Source organism: Neolamprologus brichardi, chromosome 3 (assembly GCF_056152115.1).
Source record: "Neolamprologus brichardi isolate AB-2024 chromosome 3, ASM5615211v1, whole genome shotgun sequence".
Classification (NCBI taxonomy): Eukaryota; Metazoa; Chordata; class Actinopteri; order Cichliformes; family Cichlidae; genus Neolamprologus; species Neolamprologus brichardi.
This window is the reverse complement of record NC_142106.1, coordinates 55499472-55518565: the sequence shown is the minus strand read 5'-3', so window position 1 is coordinate 55518565 and position 19094 is coordinate 55499472. Positions and strand designations below refer to the sequence as shown.

The window sequence follows — 19094 nt, the reverse complement described above, 5'->3', positions numbered from 1 at the left end:
ACAGGCAGACAGGAAGAGCAGCTCATTAGTGTTGATGAAATCAAAGGAACTGTGAAGAACTGCAGTTTGGTCACATCTGGATGTTTTTCACTGACAGAAAATGTTTTTAGTGATAAAGAAATGTGTTCACAGAGAGAGGAAGAGGAGTGGTGTTTGTGAGGAGGAGCAGCTGTCCTGCTGTGCTTTGTGTCAGGATGTCTTGAAGGATCCAGTCTCTACCAGCTGTGGACACTGGTTCTGCAGACAGTGCATCTCCTCATACTGGGACCAGTCTGCTTCATCAGGAGACTCCTCCTGTCCCCAGTGTGGAGAAAGATCCAGAAGCAGAGCTGGACTGCAGACAGCCAGTCAGAGCAGCTGTGTACAAAGTAAGACTGAACATCTGTCTGCTGATGGACTCATTTCTGAAAACTGGACTTCTTGTGTTGTTCAGACATTGAAGAGTTTTCTTTATCTTCAGTCTCATTGTTTTTCTTTCTTTCAGCAGATGTTGGTCTGCAGGAGGTTTTAGATGAACATAAGATCAGTCTGAGGAGGAGATGTGAACGTGTGACTGAAGGAAGTGATGAAAAAGGAAGTAGAACCCTCCTCAACAAGATCAGTCTGAGGAGGAGATGTGAACGTGTGACTGAAGGAAGTGATGAAACAGGAAGTAGAACCCTCCTCAACAGGATCTACACTGAGCTCTACGTCACAGAGGGACAGAGTGAAGAGGTTCATACCCAACATGAGGTGAGGCAGCTGGAGACAGCTTCCAAGATGGACGCCCTCCACGACGCTCCAATCAGGTGCCAGGACATCTTTAAAGCCTTACCTGACCAACAGAGACCCATCAGAGTGGTTCTGACCAACGGCGTGGCTGGTGTTGGAAAAACCTTCTCAGTGCAGAAGTTCACTCTGGACTGGGCAGAGAGCTTGGAGAACCAACATGTCAGTGTGGTGGTTCTGCTTTCATTCAGGGAGCTGAACCTGATCAGAGATGAGCAGTACAGTCTTCTGGAGCTGCTCCATGTTTTCCATCCAACATTACAGAAGGTCACAGCAGAGAAGCTGGCTGTCTGTCAGCTTTTGTTCATCTTTGACGGCCTGGATGAAAGCAGACTTTCATTGGATTTCACCAACAGGAAGCTGCTGTCTGATGTCACACAGAAGTCATCAGTCAGCCAGCTGCTGACAAACCTCATCCAGGGGAATCTGCTTCCCTCGGCTCTCGTCTGGATAACTTCCCGACCCGCAGCAGCCAATCAGATCCCTCCTACATGTGTTGACAGGCTAACAGAAGTACGAGGCTTCACTGACGCCCAGAAGGAGGAGTACTTCAGGAGGAGATTCAATGATGAAGAGCTGTCCAGCAGAATCATCTCCCACATGAAGACATCCAGGAGCCTCCACATCATGTGTAGTATCCCAGTCTTCTGCTGGATCACTGCTACAGTTCTGGAGCACATGTTGACTACAGAGCAGAGAGGAGAGCTGCCCAAGACCCTGACTGACATGTACTCACACTTCCTGCTGGTTCAGAGAAAGAGGAAGAAGAACAAGTACCATGAGGGACATGAGACGAGTCCAAAGGAGCTGACGGAGGCTGACAGGAAAGTTTTTCTGAAGCTGGGGAGGCTGGCGTTTGAACATCTGGAGAAAGGAAACATCATGTTCTACCAAGAAGACCTGGAGCAGTGTGGTCTGGATGTGACAGAGGCCTTGGTGTACTCAGGAGTTTGTACAGAGATCTTCAAAAGAGAGTGTGTGATCTTCCAGAAACCAGTCTACAGCTTTGTTCATCTGAGCATTCAGGAGTTTCTGGCTGCTGTCTACATGTTCCACTGTTTCACCAACAGGAAGACAGAGGTGCTGAAGAACTTTTTGGGAAAAAAATACAACGAGTCCTCTCTGGATGATTTCCTGAACAGAGCCATGTATAAATCCATCCAGAGTAAAAATGGCCACCTGGACCTGTTTGTTCGGTTCCTTCATGGCCTCTGTCTGGAGTCCAACCAGAGACTCTTAGTAGGTCTGCTGGGTCAGACAAAGATCAGTCCACGAACCATCCAGAGAGTCATCAACAACCTGAAGAAGATGAACAGTGATGAAATCTCTCCTGACAGAAGCATCAACATCTTCCACTGTCTGATGGAGATGAACGACCTCTCAGTACATCAGGAGATCAAAGAGTTCCTGAAGTCAGAGAACAGATCAGAGAAGAAACTCTCTGAGATCCAGTGCTCAGCTCTGGCCTTCATGCTGCAGATGTCAGAGGAGGTTCTGGATGAGTTTGACCCGCAGAAGTACAAAACATCAGAGCGGGGACGACAGAGACTAATTCCAGCTGTGAGGAACTGCAGAAAGGCTGGGTGAGTCCAGATGTGATCATTAACATCATTGATCAGTGTAGGTTAGTAGTTTAACTTTGAAAATAAAATCAGATTGTAACCACAAAGTATTTGTGTCCATACGCTGCAACCGTCCACACCATTCCTTTATTGTACAGACTCAGCAGCAGCTCCATGGATCCCAAATCCAAGAGTGGAGAACAGATTTGAAGTGTGTCACATCCATGCAGTCACAGCTGTTTCCACCATGTTTCCACTGATATTAATCCTGTTCAATGACACGTTTCATATCTGTGAATATGTTCTTTAGGACGTCCACTGAAAAGTGTCCTGCTGGAAATCACTCAAATCATCCATGAAATCCATGAAAAATCCTTTTACTGTTTCTAACTTCACCCTCTGTCCTCTCTCTCTCTCCATCCTCCTCACTGCTTCTTTCACTGATAATCACACAAACATCGTATTCAGCTACAAAATAACAAAATAATATCATCTGATGATCATTATTAGAAGAGCAGGATCCATATTTGATATCAGAGTAACACACTGCTTGGTTATGTGCAGTCATCATCAGTGACTGTGGGTCAAACAGAAGCTCTCTGATTGGTTGCTGACCTTGGTCACCTTTCCACTCTCACCTGTGTGTGTTTGCTCTCTCTTTGCTGTCTCCATCCTCTCTCTCCTTTCTCTCCCTCTCTGTCTTTGTACCGTCACTCAGGTCCAATGGAAACAGTGACATTTACAAACCAATCAAAGACAAACTGATCCATGTCAGGTTATAACAATATTCAAAGTGAATACAGGCTGCTGCTGGACACAGACAGGTAACATCATTTTGACTTGCTGCCACCTGGATCTGGACTCATAAACACTGAAGCCCTGAACAGGAATACAAATCATTTTCTGCCAACTAGCGACACACCAGCAGATAATGGCTCAGAAAGCTAAAATGAGCCAATCATTTCTGTGTTTAGTTCCCCTGAAATCAGATCTGATATCAGCAGCTCTGAGTTCATTCATCATTATTGTCCAGTGATGAGATTTCTGCTCCGTTTGGTAACAGTCAGCAGGTTTTTCCTGCGTGTGGACGTGAACAGTCGTACCTGACAGCAGGTAGCAAACAGAGATCATCTTTCCAGCTGGAACTCTTCACTGAGCTGAACTCATTCAAAATGTTCTGGAGTCAAAACAGGAAACAGTCCAAATGTGTGTCTTCACTCTGACTCTGGATCAGATCTCAGTGACAGACTGTAGACATGGAAGCCTAAATGTGACACCATCTTCCTCCTTCATCTGCAGATTAAAGCCAAACAAAGATTCTCATTAAAAGTCTGCAGGTCTGAGAGAGACTCAATCGTTGTGTCATGTGAAACACAGTAAGAGGAGCTGAAGCACAGATGTGAAGAGCAGATTCATCAGATTATGACCTAACTCTGTTTTGTCTTCATATACATTCAGTCTGTGTTTATTAATGCAGATTTTCTGCTTTTATAATAACACATTTTATATTTTCTATCATCACAGACTGACTTGGTGTCGACTCTCAGAGTCTCACTGTGAAGTTGTGGCCTCAGCTCTGAAGTCCAAACCCTCCCATCTGACAGAGCTGGACATGAGTAGAAATGATGATGTCCAGGATTCAGGAGTGAAGCGTCTGTGTGCTGGACTGGAGAGTCCAAACTGTCGACTGGAGACTCTGAGGTGAGTTCACTGACTGCGGCTGTTGTAGTTTTTCTATATTTCAGGTCTTTGATTGATGTTTGAAACTTTCTTTAGTTCCTAAATGTTCAGGATGTGTCTGAAGACAAATGTGAAGAAGTTTGAGTGCTTTCAGAAATGTTGTCTTTCCAAACGACTGAACAACAGTTTTTCCTTTTGGCTCCAAACAGAAGTGACAGACTTGAGCAGGGTTCATTTAAAGGCTGACAGAAGTGGAGTGGTGACGGGGAGATGTTTGACAGGACAGTGTTTCAGCCTCCACAGGTTCATTTGTGCTCCATCAGTCAGTGAAGATGAAGTCAGTGCTGATGAGGCTGTAGAGTGTGTGAGGGATGTGAATGAGGATGATGAAGATCTGATGATAGCAGATAAAAACAGGCTGCAGAGACTTTGAACCATACAGGGCACAAAGTGTGTGTACAGAACAGCTGAAATCATTATGGAGGCCTCACTGGAATATGGAAGCATCACAGTACAGCTTCAGTGAAGCATTAAAGTCTCTGATATGAGATGAGAAATGAAACAGCCAGAGCTTTTTCATGAGTGGAAATCCACTGTGACTTTGAGCTGCTGCTACAGCCTCCAGATTAGCCAGCAGCTCATCCTGCTCAACATTTTCTCACCAACTTTAATGGAAGTGTGATGTTTTCAGCTGGAGTGATGGTCAGGGTGGCCTCCCTCTCCTCTTCTTCTCCTCTTCCTCTTTCATTTATAAAGCCACTTCTGCTGCTTTCATTCATTTGGAAGTCCTGTTGCTGAGTTTGGGAGAGACTAACAGCCTCGGCAGCAGAGGGGAGAAAGGCTGTAACACCACCACTTTACTCTGTTCTACCTGTCACATCATTTTATCAGGAAACAAATATGCTCATGTTTTTACTATGTTTGTCTTGAAGATGTAAGAAGATCACATGGTGCTTTTTATTATTGTGTTGGTTTGTTTCCTGTCTCTGGGATGGAGCCCAGCTGTGCGTGGCCTCTGGGCCTGTGGTCAGAGTGTGTGCTGGATAATCCGGCCCAGGATGAGGCCAAACTGACATGAGATGAAATGTGTGTCACATAATTGAGCTTAGTGTAGTTTCATTTCTGCACAATTTAAAAACAACCAAAACTTTGTTCTATCTTTTCTATGTTATACTGTAGACTTTCTTTGATACTGTGTCCAAAAGGAGCAGCTTTTACTTTGAAGGGGAGGCGTCTCTGTTTCCTCTTCAGGTTGGATGATGGAAGCAAATTAGTGTGTGATGTTCTTTCAGTGTTGCATTTTGTAGACGGTCCCTGAGCACTGGTCTCACAGCCAGCTGCACATAGAGACCAGTGTTGTTAGTCCAGGTCAGAAGATGACTTGTTGGAATGAAAATGAGCTTGTAGTTTGTCTGCTTTAATAATGTGACTGGAAAAAGGTGTTGGACTTCAAATATGTCCATTTCTTTCACACTTCACCTTTAAAAGTGAAGCCTTGTGGTTCCTGGAAGGAAAAACACGACTTTTTCAAGTCTTTGTCCTGTTTTTATGAGAAATGTTCTACTTTAATGTGAAACATTCAGAGTTTTTTCTCTTGTTGTGTTTGTTTGAAGCTGCTTCCTGTTGGCTTCAGCTGTTTGGAGTTTCCATTTTCTAAACTTCTACATTCTGAACCTTCTTAAGCTCTGAACAGATGATGAAACACTGAATGATTTCAAGCTCACACTTTGTCTAATAAACTTACATCTTTCATTCTTTATACAGATTGAGTTACTGTGGTTTGTCAGAGATCAGCTGTGATTATCTGGCAGCAGCGCTGAAGTCCAACCCCTCCCATCTGAGAGAGCTGGAGCTGAGCTCCAACAACCCTCAGGATTCAGGAGTGAAGCATCTGTGTGGTTTCCTGGAGAGTCCAGGATGTGGACTTGAAACTCTGAGGTCAGTCAGCATGTTTTAGTTGTGCTGAGATGAATATGATGTGAAAGTTGTGCTGACACTAAACTGCAGACATCAGGCTGATATTATACTGATCCACACTGAGGATCTTCATGGTAAAGTCTGTTTTCTTCTTCTCTGGTTTAGTCCATTGACTGCAGCAGAACAATGTTCACATTTAAAACAGTGATATTCAACGTATGGCCCGCGGCCCACACGCGGCCTGCCCACCTTTCCTGATTCAGAGAGAGGGGACCCTGATTAACTGTGTAGTGTTCTTCCTCACAGTTCTAAGTATCAGACACAACAATGAATAATCCACAGCTGACTGTCTTTAGCAGGTCAAAGGTCAAGGCACACAGCAGACAGTGGGAAATATTATAATTCTGATCATTTATCAGCACATATCCATATGTATAAAAACAAAGCTGACACTGTGAGACTTGATCAGAAGTGTGATCATCACAGCAGAGGCCTTTGTGTCAAAGTCACTGAGGATCAAACAGAAACACATGAAGCAGATTTTCCTGTTCTGGCTTTTTATAGCAGATAACCTTCAAAATATTCTGCAGTCGATCAAAAACTGAAGCAAACCATGAATCAACATGTGAACATGACCTGATGCTGCTGAAGTGAAGCAAAGTTACAGAGGTTTGATTACAGACACAGCTGAGAGTTTGTAATCTGTCATCATTTCAAAAGGTTTCAATTTCTTCAGTATTGAACAGCAGAAATGAGGCTTTGTTTTCGGAGGCCGACAGCAGTGAACACAACAGCAGACTGGTGCATAATAAGCAGTGAATAATGCAGGAAACAGATTTTTGAAGGTAAACTGTTCTTGAAGTACACTGAGAGAGAGAGCTGTGCAGGAAGTAAACGTCAAAGTCAGAGAGAATTCATGACGATGTTCATCAAACGTAAAGCGTAGTTTGGATCATCTTTTGCTGCTGGTTCAGTCAGTTTTGGTTGGAGACAGATGAAACCTGCAGCTTCAGGATCTGTGAGCTGTCCACTTTCAGCCCCAACGGCGTGTCCGTGTCCGTGCTGTCGAGTGAACGATCCACGCTCTGTGTTTCCATCTTTGTGTGTTTAGCTGCTCTCATTTACTGTTTTATCTGTTTGGTTGTTGTTGAAATACTTTTGGGAGCTTTAACCTGAGATTCTGGCAAAATATATTTATATTAAAAATCGATTCAGGATTGAATGAATCAACATCGCTTTATTCAAATTAAAACCATTTAAATAGGAAAATCCATTTTTTTACAGCAGCCTCTAATGCTGGGTAATGTCAGCTGGTCCATGTGCAGCTGGCTGTGAGGCTCAGGGAGCGTCTACAAAGTGCAACACTGAAAGAACATCATCCATAAATATTGAGTAATAACTGGACTCTCATACAGCGAGACTCAAATGCCTTTAAACATCAGCTTATCCTGCTGATCCAAGTCCAACACGGAGTTTGTAAAAAAAAAAAAATTTTTTTTATTAAACCTTTATTTTACCAGGAAGATCCCATTGAGATTAAAAACCTCTTTTTCAAGGGAGACCTGGCCAAGACAGGCAGCAGCAAGTGCCTCACAGTTACAGAAATTACTCAATCAAACACAGGCAGCAACAACATACATGCAACAATAAGTGAAAGAATACAAATAAAATAAAATTCAATAAATTTCAATTAAAAATAAAAGGTCAGTTAAAATGACAATCAAACGAATTGAAACAGTTGCATGTTATGGACTTGGCCTCAAGGATTCGTAGTTTAGATTTAAAAGCACTTAATGAAATTAATTCAGTCATTTTCCTTCTGCAGTTTGTTCCAAGCCGAGGGTGCTAAATGGACAAAAGCTCTTTTACCAAGTTCAGTTCGGGCAAATGGAACAGAAATCAACAAGTAACCATGCGGACGAAGAGAATACCGACCAGCATGTTTCATTGCTAGCAGGGAACATATATAGGAAGGCAACAACCCAAGTATCGGCTTATATATAAAACTGTATGAATGAGAGTTCCTCCGACTTACCAAAGCAGGCCATCCTACCTGAGAGTATAACTCACAGTGGTGAGTCTGAAATTTACGGTTAGTGATGAACCTCAGAGAAGCACGATACACAATATCAACCATTCGAAGACATTGAGCAGAAGCATTCATATATAGAATATCTCCATAATCCAGCACAGGCAAGAATGTTGCAGCAACAAGCCGCTTCTTTGAATTAAAGGAGAAACACAACTTATTTTGAAAATAAAATCTCAGTTTTAACTTCAGATTTTTTACAAGATTCTCTACATGTGGTTTGAAGGTAAGCGAGTCATCAATTAAGATTCCCAGATATTTATAGGTGTGAACCAACTCTATTTTATTACCTTCAAGAATGGTTACTGACGGGATTATTTGGGCCAAATTCCTTGATTTAGAAAACAGCATGAGCTTTGTTTTGTCTGCGCTGAGAACAAGTTTAAGATGAAGTAATGAGTGCTGGACAGCAAAAAAGGCTTTCTGCAACGAGTCAATGGCTTGGACAAGAGTTGAACCACAGCTGTAAATAACTGTATCATCAGCATAGAAGTGCAAGTTTGCATCTGGCACATTTAGACTAAGATTGTTTAGGTAAATGATAAATAGAAGGGGACCTAATACTGAACCCTGTGGCACTCCGTTGTGCACTGTAACAAAGTCAGAACATAAACTGTCAGATTTAATGCACTGAGTCTTGTTACTGTGGTAGTTTGAGAACCATCCACTGCTCTCTCAGAGAGTCCTGACTGGAAGAGTCTAAGTTTTAAAATACAATGATTAACAGTGTCAAATGCTTTTGACAAATCAATAAAAAGGGATGCACAGTGTTGTTTTTTATCAAGTGCAATAGTAATATCATTTACCACTCTCATTGCAGCTGTGATAGTACTGTGATTCTTCCTAAAGCCTGATTGATATTCAGATAAAATGGCATTGGTGTGTAAAAACTCCTTTAACTGCTCGCACACAAGAGGTTCAAGAACTCTGGCCAGCACAGAAAGATTAGATATTGGTATGTAATTAGTTAACACTGCTTGGTCGCCCCCTTTTAATAGAGGAACAACAAAAGCTGGTTTTCATACTGAGGGAATTTTATTCGTATCCAGTGTGAGGTTGAAAAGTGTTGTGAGAGGCTCTGCCGAAAAATCAGCTGCCAGTTTCAAGAAGTAAGGATCTAGTAAGTCTGGCCCTGGAGATTTTCTAGGATCTAACATTTTAAGAGCTTTACAGACCTCCTGCACAGAGAAAGGAACAAAGTTAAATGGCTGACCAGTGTACACCGGAAGGTTTGTGCCAGATTTTACAGAGACTGGGTTTAGAGAGTCAAACAAAGAGCCAGAAGATATAAAATGCTTATTAAAGCAATTCACCAACTCCTTCGTATCACAAACAGGAACAGAATCCTTACAAATATAGGTGGGTAGTGTGTGGGAGCTTTTAATCACTGAAAGAGACTTAATGATTTTCCAGAACTTCTGTGGATTATTTAGGTTTTCAGTGGTGACAGACAGATAACAGATAAAAACATGTTTGTCAATAATTTTGTTTGGTTTCTGAGGAAAATGATTCAATAACCTGCTGCTAATACAAAACATTTCATCATATTTCCTCATAACCCTCTTTTGTCTGACCATTTGATCCCATTTGAATTGGCAATAAAGGATCCACAGAGTTTGGTGACAATAATGACAGTAGATGTTTGTGTGAAATTGCTGGAAGCAAATTAGTGTGTGATGTGCTTTCAGTGTTGCACTTTGTAGAATGTCCTTGAGCACTGGTCTCACAGCCAGCTGCACATAGAGACCAGTGTTGTTAGTCCAGGTCAGAAGATGACTTGTTGGAATGAAAATGAGCTTGTAGTTTGTCTGCTTTAATAATGTGACTGGGAAAAGGTGTTGGACTTCAAATATGTCCATTTCTTTCACACTTCACCTTTAAAAGTGAAGCCTTGTGGTTCCTGGAAGGAAAAACACGACTTTTTCAAGTCTTTGTCCTGTTTTTATGAGAAATGTACGACTTTAATGTGAAACATTCAGAGTTTTTTCTTTTGTTGTGTTTGTTTGAAGCTGCTTCCTTTTGGCTTCAGCTGTTTGGAGTTTCCATTTTCTAAACTTCTACATTCTGAACCTTCTTCAGCTCTGAACAGATGATGAAACACTGAATGATTTCAAGCTCACACTTTGTCTAATAAAGTTACATCTTTCATTCTTTATACAGATTGAGGAGCTGTGGTTTGTCAGAGATCAGCTGTGATTATCTGGCAGCAGCGCTGAAGTCCAACCCCTCCCATATGAGAGAGCTGGACCTGAGCTCCAACAACAAGCTGCAGGATTCAGGAGTGAAGCATCTGTGTGGTTTCCTGGAGAGTCCAGGATGTGGACTTGAAACTCTGAGGTCAGTCAGCATGTTTTAGTTGTGCTGAGATGAATATGATGTGAAAGTTGTGCTGACACTAAACTGCAGACATCAGGCTGATATTATACTGATCCACACTGAGGATCTTCATGGTAAAGTCTGTTTTCTTCTTCTCTGGTTTAGTCCATTGACTGCAGCAGAACAATGTTCACAATTCAAACAGTGATATTCAATGTACGGCCCGCGGCCCACACGCGGCCTGCCCACCTTTCCTGATTCAGAGAGAGGGGACCCTGATTAACTGTGTAGTGTTCTTCCTCACAGCTCTAAGTATCAGACACAACAATGAATAATCCACAGCTGACTGTCTTTAGCAGGTCAAAGGTCACGGCACACAGCAGACAGTGGGAAATATTATAATTCTGATCATTTATCAGCACATATCCATATGTATAAAAACAAAGCTGACACTGTGAGACTTGATCAGAGGTGTGATCATCACAGCAGAGGCCTTTGTGTCAAAGTCACTGAGGATCAAACAGAAACACATGAAGCAGATTTTCCTGTTCTGGCTTTTTATAGCAGATAACCTTCAAAATATTCTGCAGTCGATCAAAAACTGAAGCAAACCATGAATCAACATGTGAACATGACCTGATGCTGCTGAAGTGAAGGAAAGTTACAGAGGTTTGATTACAGACACAGCTGAGAGTTTGTAATCTGTCATCATTTCAAAAGGTTTAAATTTCTTCCGTATTGAACAGCAGAAATGAGGCTTTGTTTTCGGAGGCCGACAGCAGTGAACACAAAAGCAGACTGGTGCATAATAAGCAGTGAATAATGCAGGAAACAGATTTTTGAAGGTAAACTGTTCTTGAAGTACACTGAGAGAGAGAGAGCTGTGCAGGAAGTAAACGTCAAAATCAGAGAGAATTCATGACGATGTTCATCAAACGTAAAGCGTAGTTTGGATCTTCTTTTGCTGCTGGTTCAGTCAGTTTTGGTTGGAGACAGATGAAACCTGCAGCTTCAGGATCTGTGAGCTGTCCACTTTCAGCCCCGACGGCGTGTCCATGTACGTGAGGTCGAGTGAACGATCCACGCTCTGTGTTTCCATCTTTGTGTGTTTAGCTGCTCTCATTTACTGTTTTATCTGTTTGGTTGTTGTTGAAATACTTTTGGGAGCTTTAACCTGAGATTCTGGCAAAATACATTTATATTAAAAATCAATTCAGGATTGAATGAATCAACATCGCTTTATTCAAATTAAAACCATTTAAATAGGAAAATCCATTTTTTTACACCTGCCTCTAATGCTGGGTAATGTCAGCTGGTCCATGTGCAGCTGGCTGTGAGGCTCAGGGAGCGTCTACAAAGTGCAACACTGAAAGAACATCATCCATAAATATTGAGTAATAACTGGACTCTCATACAGCGAGACTCAAATGCCTTTAAACATCAGCTTATCCTGCTGATCCAAGTCCAACACTGAGTTTGTAAAAACATGTTTGTCAATCATTTTGTTTGGTTTCTGAGGAAAATGATTCAATAACTTGCTGCTAATACACAACATTTCATCATATTTCCTCATAACCCTCTTTTGTCTGACCATTTGATCCCATTTGAATTTGCAATAAAGGATCCACAGAGTTTGGTGACAATAATGACAGTAGATGTTTGTGTGAAAGTGCTGGCAGCAAATTAGTGTGGAATGTTCTTTCAGTGTTGCACTTTGTAGATGCTCCCTGAGCACTGGTCTCACAGCCAGCTGCACATAGAGACCAGTGTTGTTAGTCCAGGTCAGAAGATGACTTGTTGGAATGAAAATGAGCTTGTAGTTTGTCTGCTTTAATAATGTGACTGGAAAAAGGTGTTGGACTTCAAATATGTCCATTTCTTTCACACTTCACCTTTAAAAGTTAAGCCTTGTGGTTCATGGAAGGAAAAACACGACTTTTTCAAGTCTCTGTCCTGTTTTTATGATAAATGTACGACTTTAATGTGAAACATTCAGAGTTTTTTCTCTTGTTGTGTTTGTTTGAAGCTGCTTCCTGTTGGCTTCAGCTGTTTGGAGTTTCCATTTTCTAAACTTCTACATTCTGAACCTTCTTCAGCTCTGAACAGATGATGAAACACTGAATGATTTCAAGCTCACACTTTGTCTAATAAACTTGCATCTTTCATTCTTTATACAGATTGAGGGGCTGTGGATTGTCAGAGATCAGCTGTGACTATCTGGCAGCAGCGCTGAAGTCCAACCCCTCCCATCTGAGAGAGCTGGACCTGAGTGACAATGACAAGCTGCAGGATTCAGGAGTGAAGCATCTGTGTGGTTTCCTGGAGAGTCCAGGATGTGGACTTGAAACTCTGAGGTCAGTCAGCATGTTTTAGTTGTGCTGAGATGAATATGATGTGAAAGTTGTGCTGACACTAAACTGCAGACATCAGGCTGATATTATACTGATCCACACTGAGGATCTTCATGGTAAAGTCTGTTTTCTTCTTCTCTTGTTTAGTCCATTGACTGCAGCAGAACAATGTTCACAATTCAAACAGTGATATTCAATGTACGGCCCGCGGCCCACACGCGGCCTGCCCACCTTTCCTGATTCACAGAGAGGGGACCCTGATTAACTGTGTAGTGTTCTTCCTCACAGTTCTAAGTATCAGACAAAACAATGAATAATCCACAGCTGACTGTCTTTAGCAGGTCAAAGGTCACGGCACACAGCAGACATTGGGAAATATTATAATTCTGATCATTTATCAGCACATATCCATATGTATAAAAACAAAGCTGACACTGTGAGACTTGATCAGAGGTGTGATCATCAAAGCAGAGGCCTTTTTGTCAAAGTCACTGAGGATCAAACAGAAACACATGAAGCAGATTTTCCTGTTCTGGCTTTTTATAGCAGATAACCTTCAAAATATTCTGCAGTCGATCAAAAACTGAAGCAAACCATGAATCAACATGTGAACATGACCTGATGCTGCTGAAGTGAAGCAAAGTTACAGAGGTTTGATTACAGACACAGCTGAGAGTTTGTAATCTGTCCTCATTTTAAAATGTTTAAATTTCTTAAGTATTGAACAGCAGAAATTAGGCTTTGTTTTCGGAGGCCGACAGCAGTGAACACAACAGCAGACTGGTGCGTAATAAGCAGTGAATAATGCGGAAAAAAGATTTTGAAGGTAAACTGTTCTTGAAGTACACTGAGACAGAGAGAGCTGTGCAGGAAGTAAACGTCAAAGTCAGAGAGAATTCATGACGATGTTCATCAAACGTAAAGCGTAGTTTGGATCTTCTTTTGCTGCTGGTTCAGTCAGTTTTGGTTGGAGACAGATGAAACCTGCAGCTTCAGGATCTGTGAGCTGTCCACTTTCAGCCCCGACGGCATGTCCGTGTACGTGCCGTCGAGTGAACGATCCACTCCCTGTGTTTCCATCTTTGTTTGTTTAGCTGCTCTCATTTATTGATTTATCTGTTTGGTTGTTGTTAAAAAAATACTTTTGGGAGCTTTAACCTGAGATTCTGGCAAAATACATTTATATTAAAAATCGATTCAGGATTGAATGAATCAACATCGCTTTATTCAAATTAAAACCATTTAAATAGGAAAATCCATTTTTTTTACAGCCGCCTCTAATGCTGGGTAATGTCAGCTGGTCAATGCGCAGCTGGCTGTGAGGCTCAGGGGGCGTCTACAAAGTGCAACACTGAAAGAACATCATCCATAAATATTGAGTAATAACTGGACTCTCATACAGCGAGACTCAAATGCCTTTAAACATCAGCTTATCCTGCTGATCCAAGTCCAACACTGAGTTTGTAAAAACATGTTTGTCAATCATTTTGTTTGGTTTCTGAGGAAAATGATTCAATAACTTGCTGCTAATACACAACATTTCATCATATTTCCTCATAACCCTCTTTTGTCTGACCATTTGATCCCATTTGAATTTGCAATAAAGGATCCACAGAGTTTGGTGACAATAATGACAGTAGATGTTTGTGTGAAAGTGCTGGAAGCAAATTAGTGTGTGATGTTCTTTCAGTGTTGCACTTTGTAGACGCTCCCTGAGCACTGGTCTCACAGCCAGCTGCACATAGAGACCAGTGTTGTTAGTCCAGGTCAGAAGATGACTTGTTGGAATGAAAATGAGCTTGTAGTTTGTCTGCTTTAATAATGTGACTGGAAAAAGGTGTTGGACTTCAAATATGTCCATTTCTTTCACACTTCACCTTTAAAAGTGAAGCCTTGTAGTTCCTGGAAGGAAAAACACGACTTTTTCAAGTCTTTGTCCTGTTTTTATGAGAAATGTACGACTTTAATGTGAAACATTCAGAGTTTTTTCTCTTGTTGTGTTTGTTTGAAGCTGCTTCCTGTTGGCTTAAGCTGTTTGGAGTTTCCATTTTCTAAACTTCTACATTCTGAACCTTCTTCAGCTCTGAACAGATGATGAAACACTGAATGATTTCAAGCTCACACTTTGTCTAATAAACTTACATCTTTTATTCTTTATACAGATTGAAGGACTGTGATTTGTCAGAGATCAGCTGTGATTATCTGGCAGCAGCACTGAAGTCCAACCCCTCCCATATGAGAGAGCTGGAGCTGAGTGCCAACAACAAGCTGCAGGATTCAGGAGTGAAGCATCTGTGTGGTTTCCTGGAGAGTCCAGGATGTGGACTTGAAACTCTGAGGTCAGTCAGCATGTTTTAGTTGTGCTGAGATGAATATGATGTGAAAGTTGTGCTGACACTAAACTGCAGACATCAGGCTGATATTATAGAATAGAATAGAATACCTTTACTGTCACTGTACAGTTGTACAATGAGATACAGAGCATCTCCTGCTCAGTGCAAACACACTGGGGGCGGGCAAGGTGGGGGTGGGGGTGGGGGGGGCAGTTCTGCAGCGCTATATACATATGGATAGTATTAACAGAGGTATATATATATATATATATATACATATATATATATATATATATATATATATATATATATACATATATATATATATATATATATATATATATATATATATATAGATAGATAGATAGATAGATAGATAGATATATCGACAATCCAGCAAATAACAGCAGGGTGCAAGATGCTAGCAGGCAAGGCATACATGGAACGCCATAACCAAGTGGCCGGCATAGTGTACAGGAACATCTGTGCCGAGTATAACCTGGAAGTCCCGAGGTCAAAATGGGAGACGCCCCCAAGGGTGGTGGAGAATGACCGAGCTAAGATCCTGTGGGACTTCCAGATACAGACGGACAAAATGGTGGTGGCTAACCAACCGGACATAGTGGTGGTAGACAAACAGAAGAAGACGGCCGTAGTGATCGATGTAGCGGTTCCGAATGACAGCAATATCAGGAAGAAGGAACACGAGAAGCTGGAGAAATACCAAGGGCTCAGAGAAGAGCTCGAGAGGATGTGGAGGGTGAAGGTATCGGTGGTCCCCGTGGTAATCGGAGCACTAGGTGCGGTGACTCCCAAGCTAGGCGAGTGGCTCCAGCAGATCCCGGGAATAACATCGGAGATCTCTGTCCAGAAGAGCGCAGTCCTGGGAACAGCTAAGATACTGCACAGGACCCTCAAGCTCCCAGGCCTCTGGTAGAGGACCCGAGCTTGAAGGATAAACCGCCCGCAGGGGCGTGCTGGTTTTTTTTGGGGTTTTTTTGTATATATATATATATGTATATATAAAATGCACAAATATACAAGCCGTTTTTTTAAAAAGTAATATGTAATAAATAGTGTTGTGTATATACAGTTGGGTTATTGCACATAGAATTGGTATTGCACAGTGGTGGTCTATAGAGGTAGTGGGAAGAAAAGGGAAAAAAATGGGGGGGGGGGGGGGGGGGCTGTGTTATCGGTGCATGTGTGAGTTCAGGGTGGTTATGGCTTTGGCGAAGAAACAGTTTTTGAGCCTGTGGGTTTTTGTGTTGATGCACCTGTAGCGCTTCCCTGAGGGAAGCAGGCTGAACATGTTGAAACCAGGGTGGGAGATGTCCTTGATAATGTTTGCTGCTCTGCTGAGGCAGCGGGAGGAATAAATGTCCATCAGGGAGGGGAGAGGGCAGCCGATGATCTTTTGTGCTGTCCTGGCCACACTCTGAAGCCTCACTCTATCCGGCTTGGTGCAGCTGCCGTACCATACTGTGATGCAGCAGGTTAGCAGGGTCTCAATGGACGAGGGGTTGAAGGTCAGCAGCAGGTTCGAGTTCAGCTTATACTTCCTGAGGACTCTCAGGAAGTGCAGCCGCTGTTGGGCCTTCTTGACGACCGCTGAGATGTTGTCTGTCCAGGAGATTTCAGCAGAGATGAGGACACCAAGGAACCGGAAGGTGTGGACCCTCTCCACCCGCTCCCCGTTGATGTAAAGGGGGCCCAAGTCAGTGCTGTGTCTCCTGAAGTCAACAATGAGCTCTTTGGTTTTCTTAGTGTTCAGTGCCAGGTTGTTTTCTGAACACCAGGCTGCCAGCTTCAGGACTTCCTCTCTGTAGTCTGCCTCATCTCCCTTTGAGATGAGTCCGACTACCGTGGTGTCATCAGCAAAATTGATGATGAGATTGTTGTTGTGGGTCGGACTGCAGTCGTGGGTGTAGAGAGAATACAGGAGGGGGCTCAGCACACAGCCCTGTGGGGAGGCGGTGTTCAGTGTGCGAGGGGAGGAGAGATAGGGGCCGAGCCTCACAGTCTGGGGCCGGTTTGTGAGAAAGTCCTTTATCCAGGCGCATGTGAGGGGGGGCGTGGGGGGGGGGCAAGAGCGACAAGTTTGGTGATGAGGATGTCCAGGATGATTGTATTAAAGGCTGAGCTGTAGTCCACGAAGAGCATTCGGACGTAGCTCTTCTACTGCTCTAGGTGACTCAGCACAGCGTGGACGGCTGTGGCGATGGCGTCTTCTGTGGATCTGTTTGCACGGTATGCAAACTGGTGGGGGTCGAATTCTGGGGGGAGGTAATCCTTGATGTGCTGAAGGACTAGTCTCTCAAAGCATTTCATGATTACCGGTGTGAGGGCCACAGGGCGGTAATCATTCAGGCTGGAGATGGGAGACTTCGTCAGCACTGGGATGATTGTGGCTGATTTTAGACAGGATAGGGTGGCTGCCTGATCCAGTGAGAGGTTGAAGAGTCTGGTGAAGATGAGGGTGAGCTGGTGTGCGCATGTGTAACACTAATGTGTTTCAAGTACTCTAAGATCAAAAGGTACTTCACCCAAATTTGATGCAAAAGAGCTCAATGATTTGGACCAGTAGGTTCGGCTACATACAGGAGAGGCAAACTGAATGAGACTCAGGCAACTGTGAGTTTTGAAAAATGCCGGCTTTGTATTTTTTTCACCCAGAAAACAAAAGAAAAGAAAATATGACAAACATACAAAACATTACAAATAAAATTGTCTCTTTTTTGTACCAGTATTTTTCTCAGTGACAACCCTGTGGCACAATCACAGTAATCACTTTAAAAAAAAGAAAAGAAACCTTACCTGGGTGCACCCTTCTAGATGTACAAAGTTCACATTCAAAATGAACCACAATATCAATTATTAAGTTCCAAAAGTCAACATTTATTTGCAACTTCACAGACTTTGTTAACAAATTGCAACAACCATTAAGCTTGAAAAGTGGATATTTTATCCAAGTCATCCTTAAATATGGGTTACACATGCTCTTAGTACTTTGCCAGGTACTCCTATACTCATACTGATCCACACTGAGTATCTTCATGGTAAAGTCTGTTTTCTTCTTCTCTGGTTTAGTCCATTGACTGCAGCAGAACAATGTTCACATTTCAAACAGTGATACTCAACGTATGGCCCGCGGCCCACACGCGGCCTGCCCACCTTTCCTGATTCAGAGAGAGGGGACCCTGATTCACTGTGTAGTGTTCTTCCTCACAGTTCTAAGTATCAGACACAACATTTCATCATATTTCCTCATAACCCTCTTTTGTCTGACCATTTGAATTTGCAATAAAGGATCCACAGAGTTTGGTTACAATAATGACAGTAGATGTTTGTGTGAAAGTGCTGGAAGCAAATTAGTGTTTGATGTTCTTTCAGTGTTGCACTTTGTAGACAGTCCCTGAGCACTGGTCTCACAGCCAGCTGCACATAGAGACCAGTGTTGTTAGTCCAGGTCATAAGATGACTTGTTGGAATGAAAATGAGCTTGTAGTTTGTCTGCTTTAATAATGTGACTGAAAAAAGGTGTTGGACTTCAAATATGTCCATTTCTTTCACACTTCACCTTTAAAAGTGAAGCCTTGTAGTTCCTGGAAGGACAAACACGACTTTTTCAAGTCTTTGTCCTGTTTTTATGAGAAATGTACGACTTTAATGTGACACATTCAGAGTTTTTTCTCTTGTTGTGTTTGTTTGAAGCTGCTTCCTGTTGGCTTCAGCTGTTTGGAGTTTCCATTTTCTAAACTTCTACATTCTGAACCTTCTTCAGCTCTGAACAGATGATGAAACACTGAATGATTTCAAGCTCACACTTTGTCTAATAAACTTACATCTTTCATTCTTTATACAGATTGTGGAGCTGTGGTTTGTCAAAGATCAGCTGTGATTATCTGGCAGCAGCACTGAAGTCCAACCCCTCCCATCTGAGACAGCTGGATGTGGATGGAAACAACCTGAAGGACCCAGATGTGAAGCAGCTGTCTGATCTTCAGCAGAGTCCAGACTACAGATTGGAGACTCTGCTGTAAGTAGAGTGACGGAGTGAGTGGGTGGTGCTGTCAGC

At 42.5% G+C, this 19094-nt stretch overlaps 1 protein-coding gene across 2 annotated transcripts in view; it reads left to right on the top strand.

Moving 5' to 3' along the window:
* Positions 1-257: 257 nt before the first annotated feature.
* Positions 258-19094, top strand: part of LOC148105897 (NACHT, LRR and PYD domains-containing protein 12-like) — a 63252-nt gene continuing 44415 nt past the window's right edge. The window contains exons 1-7 of one of the 2 annotated variants that reach the window (XM_087838955.1): positions 258-368; positions 485-2351; positions 3855-4031; positions 5775-5948; positions 10177-10353; positions 12510-12686; positions 14846-15022. In XM_087838955.1, coding sequence (XP_087695081.1) covers positions 760-2351; positions 3855-4031; positions 5775-5948; positions 10177-10353; positions 12510-12686; positions 14846-15022 — 2474 coding nt within the window. In that variant the 5' untranslated portion in view covers positions 258-368; positions 485-759. Of the gene's footprint in view, positions 369-484; positions 2352-3854; positions 4032-5774; positions 5949-10176; positions 10354-12509; positions 12687-14845; positions 15023-19094 lie in introns of those variants that run through there. The other variant, XM_087838956.1, reaches the window with a different exon arrangement.